The sequence below is a fragment of the Lynx canadensis genome, chromosome B3 (genome assembly GCF_007474595.2).
Source record: "Lynx canadensis isolate LIC74 chromosome B3, mLynCan4.pri.v2, whole genome shotgun sequence".
Lineage (NCBI taxonomy): Eukaryota > Metazoa > Chordata > Mammalia > Carnivora > Felidae > Lynx > Lynx canadensis.
Window position 1 is genome coordinate 120798910 of NC_044308.2, and position 10704 is coordinate 120809613.

The following is a 10704-nucleotide window of genomic DNA, read 5'->3' on the forward strand; positions in this document are numbered from 1 at the left end:
TTGGCAGTCTGTCTCTTTGAAGTAACTTCTTACGATTGGTGCTATGCACTGACAGACCTTTACTGGGGGCTTCCAGAAGGTGGAGCGATACAGGGGAGCACTCCAGAAGTCCAAACAGAAAGAAACACGGGTTAGTGAAGAGCAGTGTGACCCAGCCTCGGGATGGGAGCCCTGTGGTCCATACTGCCAAAATATGAGTGAGTCTTCCTCTGTAACTTTGTGCCCACTCATCCGTTGTTTCCTGTGCAGACACAGGCCCTTCCCAGGCAGGCCTTGCAGCTGTCAAGTGAGGCAGAACCTTTGCTAGGATGTTATCAAATCCAGGAAGTATGCAAGGATTGTGTCCGTGTCGTGTATAGACAACTATGGACTCGGTAGCACTTACAGCATAATTGGAACGAAACAGATCAACGCGGCTCGTCCCTGTGTGTGACTTTCAGATGGGAGGAGAATCTATTGATTCGGTTCTGTTCGGTTGTCCCTTGGTTTGCTAGTCCTTGGGAATACAGAAGTGACTGGGAACTGCTCTCTGCCCTCTGCTAGCGGGGCATCTAGGGGGCAGACCCAGGGCAAATTTCCTGTACTCTGCCCACACAGTGGCCGCTACCTGTTGGATTCCAAGGTGAGTCACAAAGGAAGGGATTTTACATTTTCCTGATTCTGCTTGTATTACTATTTTTTTTTAAGGTGTGGTCCCTCCCTCTGCCACTTTGCCATGCTTCATCAATCTTGGTTTTCCTGTCATGTGCCCTAGAAGGTCTTGTGTATAGCAGACACCCAGTCCATGTTTCCTGGCTGGTCGACGCAGGTCCTTCCTCACCTGCCACCAGGCACCCTCTCTCCTCCCCTCCTCCCCCCGCCCCATCACTCTCCCCTGGCCCCTGGGCCGCCGACATTGGCCTTTTTCCAGTTTATTCAGTGCTGGGAGATGCTTCTCACCTCACAGCGCCTTTGCACCTGCCGTCCCTGCCTGCTTTAATCCTGTCTGTCCTTCGGCTTTGAGCTGCGTCGTCCCTCATTTAGAGACCTTCCCCAACTCCCCACCCCACCTTCCAAAGTTCTAAATGAGATCTCTGAACCAGATTAAATGCATTATGGAGCACCCATTCAATAGAATCCTAGGTGGCCATTTAAAAAAATAAGATTTACAGTACATTTATTGATAAGGGGAGAGAAAGCAAGTTGCAGAACCATGCATGTGTAAAGTGATCCTGTTCACAAACATTTTTTAAAGGACATGTGTGCTGCGGTAGGTACACATTCTTTTCAGTAAATACAAGAAATTGTTAATAGCACCTCTAGGGAGTCAGACTGGGGATCACATAAGAATAGAAAGTTTTTCATTTTAACCTTTTCTGGAGCATTTGAATTGTTACCACATATGATATTTTACATTTGAAAAATAAGACAATTAGTTGTTTCGGCCCTGGTACTTTCCGGCGCTCCACGAAGACAAGGACTGTCTTTTATTTGCTGTTGTTACTGGCACCACGTGGCATTGCACCTTTCCGATGCTCAGTGTTCCTTGGATGAATGAACGAATAAACAAGCAAAGGCGGTCTCCCCACGTGCGGCTAACCAGGTGACACGTAGGGAGACAAGCAGGTTGAACAGGCAGGAGAGATGGCTAACAGAAGAGGTGGGGAGCAAGGGCAAAGAGCAAAGAGAACCCGTTCAGTTGAAGGAGTCGGAGCTGGGAAAGAGAAGCACGTGATGGTGGCCTGTGTCCGGGTGGCAGTCCGTGTGAGGTCATAGCCCTACCTGCCTTGGTCCCCTTTTCTGAGACTGTTTGAGGTGTTCAGTCACCTCCATGGGGCCAGTTTAGTAAGACACGGGCCGCAGGGAGGAGTCCCCAGGGCTCCGGTGTCACTGTGCTCTTTCCATTCTGTTCCATTTGGCCTTGCTGAGGCAGTGGTGAGTTGGGGCATATGGCGAGGGAGAGACTTAGCTTATTTGTGGTGATGGGAATCAGGAGAAATACCAGAACAGAGGTCGTTGAATCTTTAGAGTAAAAACCGTCCAGACTCCGCTCTACGAGTGCCTTTGAAGGCACTGTTCATTTGCAAAGAGAGCACGAGTGGGCGAGGATGAGCTCATGGGTTGCAGTCGGACGGAGCCGGAAACCTGGCGCTGTCCGTTATTGATGATCTCAGCTCACGCCAGCTGCTTAATCTTGCTGAGCCTCACTGTTCTCGCCTGCAAAATGGGCAAGAGTAAATGAGACGCTGAAGGTAGAGCATATAGTTTCTCTGCAGGCTCAACACTTGATCTGTTAAGCGAATAAGAATAGCTCTAGAATCTTTATTATGCACGGAGCAGAGTTTGGCATTTTGCATGGTGAGTATTTTGTAAAGATGATGGCATTTAATGCTTGTAACAACCGTATGCGGGAGGTGAAATTCCCCCTTCTACAGATGATACCACTGAGGCACGGAGAGGATAGTCACACAGCTGGTAGGTGGGGAAGCCAGGATTGGAAGCCACCCATCCTGCCCCCGGAGCCTGCGTCTTAACCACGGGATGGACGTCCTGCCCATATACTTAACCCACTCACTGTTTCTGTTCATGTTCTTCTTGCTTTTAGCAGCGCAGAAGAACAGGAGAATAAAGTCAATAGAACCATTACATTTTTTCAAAATAGCGGTAGCTTTTCAGCAGCGCTAGAGCAGACCCCCTGTATTCCTCTTACCGTCTCTGTTAAAAATCACGCACTTTCTATTTCATCTTATTAGAAATTTGTTTTCTATTTGAGCACAGTTGACATACAGTGTTACATTAGTAACGTTCCGAGAGTGACGCTTGGGGTCCTGAACCAGACTGGGTCACCGGTCCAGACGTGCAGGCCAAGCGGCCATAACCGAGCATTCCCGGTATATACTTTTGTGAAGAAGCAGATTTCGCAAGTCCGTTTTCCGAAATCTTCTAGGGGAAGACGAGGTGGGAAGGAGCAAGGCCGAACAAGTTACGTATACATGAAAGCTTGTCTGTGATAGTAAATCAGGAACTGTAAAACTGTGAAGTTCTTTGAAGTTTGCCCCAAACCGGCTCCACGGCCACCTGTTCCACGGGGGCCGGGAGTTGGACGGCCCAACTCTGCTGCGATGGCTCAAGCTGTCACCGCACCGGAATGGTCCAGCTTGCCTCAGCCTGGCTGTCATCGCTGGCTCTGTCCCACTCAGGCGGTTCACCGGGTTCTGTTGGGCACCGGGCTTCCAATTAGAGAGAAATCCCACTGTGTGGCCGGCCTCACCAGTGCCACTCTGAGAGGCCCCTTTGCCAAGGCCCGGGCTGACCTCTGATCTGTCACAGATGGGCCAGCCCCACACTCCTTTGTGCGCATTTGGAGGAGGGGGGCGGGAACGAGGAGGGAAGCCCGTGAGGAGTCAGAGTGGACATTGGGCAGAAGTGCAGTTCCTCAGAGCCGGGAGGAGCGGGGCGGAGTTGACAGGACCCAAATGCTAACGCTGTGGAGGGAGAGGGGACTCGGGGAAGACCCCGTCCTGAGCCCTAAGCCCAGCGTGGGGCCTTCTCTTGCCACCTTCTGAATATTCATCTCAGGCTGGACTCCACACCGAGGCGAGCCGGGGGCAGCTAACTGGCTCGCTCCAACACTGTCACAGTGCTGATGGCGCATGGCACAGCCAGCTTCCTCCCTGCCCCGCCGCTCGGCCCGGGCTCAGGGACGGTGCTGTCAGCGGCTCTCACCGTGGACGGCATTAATCACGCAGAGCGAGAGTGAACAAGAAGGCAAAATTCCTATTAGCATAAGAGGTAGAATCTTAGAGGACTCCATGTCTAATTCTTCAGCAGGATGGAGAGACAGAATCTAAGCCCTCTACAGCTGCTTTCTGGACAGAGGACTTGCCGAACGTGGGTCGTTATTTTGGGGGTGGTGTGTGAATGTTCTTTATTTCCCCTCTCAGCCATTCCTTTTCTTAAGCCCTTTTGATTCTTTTAATCACTGCCTTTAACTCTCGGTCTTATTTTCTGTGTCTCCGTCTCTCCCTTGCCTACCTCCTCCCTCTCTTTCCAGATACAGCATCTGTAGCTCTGCAGTCGGAGGCCATAATAAAGACACCAGGCTCAGAGTTGGCATTTATATACTCAGGCTTAGCTGGACCAGAGCAGTTGCAAAGTCTGAATAATGAATAGTCTGAAAGTGGCAGAAGGGTCTTCCCAGCTGTTCTTGGAATGACTCTGCATGTCTTTTAAAAATTAAATCGGGGGGGCGCCTGGGTGGCTCAGTCGGTTGAGTGTCCGACTTCGGCTCAGGTCATGATCTCGCAGTTCGTGAGTTCGAGCCCTGCGTCGGGCTCTGTGCTGACAGCTCAGAGCCTGGAGCCTGCTTCAGATTCTGTGTCTCCCTCTCCCTCTGCCCCTTCCCCACTCATACCCTGCCTTTCTCTGTCCCTCAAAAATGAATAAATGTTAAAAAAAAAATTAAAAAAAAATATTTAAAAATTAAATAGGGGGCGCCTGGGTGGCTCGGTGGGTAAGCGTCCGACTTCAGCTCAGGTCGTGATCTCACAGATCGTGGGTTCGAGCCCCGCATCGGGCTCTGCACTGACAGCTCAGAGCCTGGAGCCTGCTTCGGATTCTGTGTCGCCCTCTCTCTCTGCCCCTTCCCAACTCATGCTCTGTCTCTCTCAACAATAAATAAACATTAAAAAATTTTTTTTTAACGAAATAAAATTGAATTTAGTCCATGGAAGCAAAAACAAAGAGTTTCTTCACTATTCAGTCTTCACTGGGCTTTTTCCTCCTGATGTTTGTGGTTGGATTGGGAATTCTAGGATGGTATCTCTCCACTTGGCCTTTTTTTTCTGCCCCCTCTCTTTTTCTCTCTGACCGGTTGAAACAAAGAAAACCCCTCAACTAGTCAGTGATGCTCATTTGGAAAAGGAAATACTTCTTTAGGGCATTAGGTTGTCCCCGTGACAAGAGGGGCTGTTTTGGGGAAGTCGCCACTTGCTTCTCTGCCTCTCTCGGCCTCTCTGCTCGCGTGACTCTGTTGGACTAATGAACGAGATGTCTGTCCCCTCCTGTGTCTGGACATCTGACTCACATGTACAGTTTGAAGAAGGGAAATCTCCATGACCCGGCAAGAGACGTGTCATCGTTAGAATCGGCATTCTTTATTATATCAGACCTGGCAAGACTGAGCCCAGGGACACCGCTGGGGAACCACTTCATCTCATTAGGTGTGAAATGTCCTTCAGAGTCAGGCTCAGGGCCATGACGGCCGTGATGATTGCAGGGATTACGACGAGCTAATGCACGGGTGGACCTCGGTCATGAGGTGGCTCATTCTCCGGCTCCTCCAATGTAAATTTCCCCAAGTACAGTCGGGGACTCTCTTCCCATTTCTTTACATTTCTCATTGGGAGGGCCACTCCAAGGGCTCCTAACCTGGACCGTACAGCAGGATCACCGAAGAAATCTTAGGAAAAAGTACAGAATCCTAAGCCCCGCCCAGGAGGTTCTAATCCAGCAGGTGGCTGGGGTAACGCCTGGGATTCGGAAACGGTTGCAGCCCACCTTTGGTTTCAGGCATACCTCTAGTTCAGTACCACAGCCCTAGATGGGGACCCCGGAGGCCAGAGACTGTGTCTGAGTATGCGTCCTACCCCCCACTGGCGCGTTGAAGGTGGTAAATACACGGAGAAGCGGGCGAGATCCCTCCCTATTCACAGTGCTTTCTCCTCCTCTCGTTGCAGATATTCCTGTTATTCCGGATCTGGAAGAAGTACAGGAAGAAGACTTCGCTTTGCAGGTGGCAGCCCCCCCCAGGTACATTACATTAGGTGTGGAGTTGGCGGGAGGCGGAGAGCATGTGAATGAACACATGCCCAATGCCGCGTACAGCGGGGCTGCTCCCCACCCCCCCCCCCCCGCCCCGAGTGGAGACGGGAAGTTGCTGGTGATGGGTTCCTGCCCAGGTTCCCGTGTTACTAGGCATATTCTTCCCACTTTGGTCCTTCCTCGCTGCCCGGGAGGCTCTGGGGATGGTGGCCCGGCAGCCCGCCTGGAACCCGTCCTGCCTGGGATTCCTCCTCACCTTTTCTCTTTCCTGCAGCATCCAGGTCAACCGGGTGATGACCTACCGTGACCTGGACAATGACCTCATGAAGTACTCAGCCTTTCAGACCTTGGTGAGTGCGGCAGCTTTTGCACAGAGGGGCGGGCTCCGGGCCTCATCTCCTCCGTGGGTCTCTGGGGCCTCCTGGCGACAGTCCCTTTGCTGGAGGCATTCCCCTCGGGTATTACGGCATCCCTGGGCCCGACCTGTCCCAGTGTGTCCCGGGGCCAGGCTCCCACCTACTTCCATGGGGGCCCCCCAGCATCAGGAGGTACCGCGGCCCTATAGATCCGGCACTGTCACGCCCTGCCCTCTTGGTGTTGACCTTCCTGCAAAGAATGTCCAACCTGTAGGATGCTGTGGCATTCCCTCATTCCTCAGTGGCTACGAGGTCCACTCACAGTTTTCCTCTTTTTAAGGCATTTCTGCAGGTCTCGGTTTGGGAAGTTCCACCACACACAGCCTGACCCTCCTCACTTTGCAAGACATAGGTGTCCGGAGCGCCCCCCCCCAACCCCCCCCCGCCCCCCGCCCGGGGAAACACAAGCCGGTTTGTTTGCTTGCTCGTTTGTTTGCATCCTTGCATCCACAGGATGGAGAGATTGACCTGAAGCTCCTCACCAAAGTCCTGGCGCCAGAGCACGAAGTCCGAGAGGTCAGTAGCAGCAGAAGCTCCTTCCTGTGGGCTGCGTCATCCCTACGACCAGCCGGCTCCCGAGCGTGAGCTCTGCCTCCCCGAGGCCGAAGGGTGGGGGAGGTCGGCTGTGACCGCGGGGAAAGGCCTTCTGCCTTCATCTTACCCGGCGCTGCCTCTCCGGGCAGGATGACGTCAGCTGGGACTGGGACCGTCTGTACACCGAGGTGTCCTCAGAGCTCCTCACCGAATGGGACCTGCTGCAGGCGGAGAAGGAGGACCCCGTGGGACAGCCCACGCACACCTGAGCCCTAGGCGGTCAGCAGACTGCTGTCCCCGCACAGAGTAATTTCTGCTTCGGACTTGAAAAAACGCGATAAGCCTACAGCTGAAGAAGCTTGCTGGTAGCTGAGCATTTTTGTATGGAATATTTTGTAATAAAAATGCTTATTTTCAGTAGACCATGTTGGATCATTCAAGTGTAATAAATTGCTTTATGCTGTGGCCATCTCTTCCTTTTCTTTCCAGCAGCCTCTTGGAAAGATTCATCAAGAGTGAAGGAGGGCAGCTTTTAAACAGTCTGACGGGTTTGCTCCCCGCTGTTGAAGAGCATGAGGGAAAGCTAGACTCAGGGGGAGAGGAATGGCGCCCCTTCTAGAAAGTGTTCGGTTCACAGAGGCCACAGCATTTCCCGGGAGCACCTGTCTACTTGGAAGCACCTGGAAGGCCTGGCAGGACGCCTTTCTTACTGCGGACGTTCAGTTACGTTAGTGAAATTTTACTGTCTCCTTCATGCTGTCGGGCAGCTTGGCTGAGGAGACGGCAAAAAGTGGGCGCGCTAAGGCAACCCATTCCTCACAGCGGGACTTGGGAGCTATTCTCACAGCACCCCCCCCCCCCTTCTCCTTTCTTCTTGCAGCCCATGCCCAGGGCTCCCCAGGCATGCCCTTCCTTTCCGCCACGGGCTCCCAGAGCCTCGATGCTAGCTCTCATTAGAAGCGGCCGGCTTGGCCGCTCCGAGCATCCCACAGAATGCTCTCTCTCGGGGAGCCTGGGACCCCCTCTGACCTTTCAGATACTAGCCGCTCGTCTCCACTGCCCCCCGAAGCATCATCGCTGCCTGTTTGCAAACCATGCCGACATCTGGAGCAGAGCCCAGCCCTCTTTCTAAACAGAGACATCTTTTGTTTTTGTTTTTCTCTCTTTCTCCCCCAAGACCTCTCATCTGAGGACAGGGACGTCTCCCTGCCCGCCTCCCCTAGATGCCACCTTGGATCAGGCCCATGCAGGCTGGCAGCCGCTGACTAAGCCCCGCTCCTCGGCCACGGCCACGGGGAGCTCGAGTGCTGCTCTCATCCAGCCTGGAAAGCCCTTCATTAAAATTCAGTAAAACAAAGAGGCTCAACACTTCAAAAACCCACTGGGGGGTTATTTTTGTATGACTACTAGTGCCCTTCCCCAGTGAGCCACGAGGGCTCCAGAGCCAGCAAAGAGACTGTGTGGCTGTTAATTATAAACTCAGGGATTTAGTGGCTTTGGGGCCCCTTTTCCTCCTCTTCCAGAGTCACACGTTTAGCCCGGCCAGCCCCTCTTTGGAATAATTCCCATGGTCACTGAGAACTTTGTGTCCAAGCTTGTTTTTCTTGAGCACCATTCTGAAACCCAAAAGAGAAAGGTCTTTCTAGTACCTTAATTACTAGCAAATTCAGCCGCCTCGGGACTCTGATAACCTTGGAGGTCTGTGGCCAGCCTGAGCAAACGGCTAGGGGTCGACATCCTTCCTCCCTTTATTTTACGATTGCAGTGGCAGCAAGGTCTAACGCGTCATGAGCCCTCACCAGGTGCCAGGCACGGGGTTCAGCACGTACGAATCATCTAGCTTAATCCTGACAACCACCCAGTGAAGCACAGAATGTTTGTTATCCCACTTTACAGATAAGGAAACCAAGGCTCAGAGAGGTAAAGAGATTGCCCAAGATAATCCAGCTACTTAGTGGCGGTGCTGGAACTCAAAACCAAGTTCTCTGACACCTCTGTACTTTAAACATTTGTGTTAAAAGGAATCTTCTGCCGCCTCCAGCTTGGAAACGTCCTCGAATTTCCAGCAGGCCGAATTTGCAGCGTGCTGACCAAGCCCCGCCCCCCACGCCAGGCATCCCTTTTCTCGGTGGAGTGAGCACAGGGCAGAGGGCTTCTGTCCGGCCTGGGGGGGCGAAGCCTCTCAACACGGCTGAGCTGCAGAGTCCCGGCCCCAGGAAGGTACAGATGACCTGGGTGGGGAACAGTTCTAAGTCATATGAGCTGAGCCCGGCTGAGAGTCACGTTCAGGCCACATGTGGCCAAGTCTCCTGTCACCTGTCGGCTTCGTCCTTTACACAGCATTTCAGGGGTCCTGGGGAACGACCTAGTTCTTACCCGACTTCTGAGATATCTTCCTTATGTTCCAACCAGCAGTGTCGCCCAGCCCAGCCTCCCTAGAAGAGGGCTCGAGAGGTGTGACAGAACGGACAAGCGTCTACAGGTACCCACGGTGTGGTTTTCTGCAGGCGCGTCGGGGAGGCGTGGAACGGGTCCTAGGGACGCTGCCTCCTTCATGGGGCACCTCGGCGGGCTCCCGCCCCCCCCCCCCCACCGGGCAGCTGAGAAGCGCCAGCTGGTCTCTGACAAAATCTCCCCTGGCATCTTTGGCATTGGGTGGTAGCTGCAGAGATGCTATTCGCGGGCCGGGCCCTGGTGGGGGAGTTTGTTCCTTCCTGAGATCTGGATTGCTGTTTAGCCAGGCTCTGTCGTAGGTGCTGCAGCCAGAGAACTAGGTAAGCCACACTCCCTTCCCTCTGCTGGGGGGGCGGGGGGGATGGACAAATAAATCAAACACATGGCCTGTCAGATGGTGATAGATGCAGAAAATTCAAGCTGGGATCAGGAGTTACGATTTTTTTTTTAATTTTTTAATGTTTACTTTTGAGAGAGAGAGAGAGGGAGACTGAGTGCGAGCAGAGGAGGGAGAGAGAGAGGGAGACACAGAATCTGAAGCAGGCTCCAGGCTCTGAGCTCTCAGCACAGAGCCTGATGTGGGGCTCGAGCTCACGAGCCGTGAGATCATGACCGGTGCCGAAGTCGGGTCGGATGCTCAACCGACTGAGCCACCCAGGTGCCCCAGGAGTTATACATTTTAAATGGAGTAGTTAGGGGAAGCCTCACTGAGAAGGTGACATTTGAGCAAAGACCTGAAGAAGGCGAAGGGATGACAAGACTGGTAAGTGGATGACAAGACTGCACAGTGTTCTGAGCAGAGAGGACAGTATGTGCAGACCAGACGCTGGCAGGTCAGCGTGCATGGGGTGGGGGGGGCAAGGGGAGAGCAGATGTTCTGTCTGGCTGCACCCGGAGCCTGGGCGTATCGCAGAGAGGGCATCAGGGGGCGTGGGGTCCACTCCCTCCAGTGCCACGAGCATTTCCAGGTCTCCTCGGCCTCGCCGGGCAGCCTTTGGGAAACTCAAGCTGCTGTGTGGCCTGTTGGTGCCTCTGCCTGGAAAAAGCAGGACAGTTCTTGCTATGTTGAGAGAGAGGGAAACCATGAGCTCTGTCTGCCACAGAATGAGGCCGAGGAGGCCTGGGAATGCTCGTGGCACTGGAGGGAGTGGACCCCACGGCACGGACCCCTGCGTGGAACACGCCCTGGAAACTTGCAGCGCCGATGAAAAGTCCAAGCAAGAAATCCACGTGGGCAGGCCCGTCGCTGAACCTGAGGTCATCTCTGTCCCTGATTGTTGGCTCGCATTTGCCGAACCCCAACGCACTCCAGACAGGCTTTAGGAACCATGTGCTGCAGACAGAAACCGATGCTGGTGCCTGCTCGGTGTTGCCTGACCGAAATGTGTGGCTTCCGTAAATCAGGGCATTTCTTGCTTAGTGGTTAGGGCGGCTCCTCGCAGCGTTGGCCCTGCAGACCTGAATGAAAGGTAGTGTTTGCTACAGTGAACTGAGGAAG

At 53.4% G+C, this 10704-nt stretch overlaps 1 protein-coding gene across 2 annotated transcripts in view; it reads left to right on the top strand.

Moving 5' to 3' along the window:
* Positions 1–7217, top strand: part of IFT43 (intraflagellar transport 43) — an 81855-nt gene extending 74638 nt beyond the window's left edge. For both annotated transcript variants that reach the window (XM_030319627.1, XM_032593425.1), the window contains 4 exons: positions 5718–5790; positions 6077–6152; positions 6672–6734; positions 6902–7217. In XM_030319627.1, the coding sequence (XP_030175487.1) occupies positions 5718–5790; positions 6077–6152; positions 6672–6734; positions 6902–7021 (332 nt within the window). In that variant the 3' untranslated portion in view covers positions 7022–7217. The remainder of the gene's footprint in view (positions 1–5717; positions 5791–6076; positions 6153–6671; positions 6735–6901) is intronic.
* The last annotated feature ends 3487 nt before the right edge of the window (positions 7218–10704 follow it).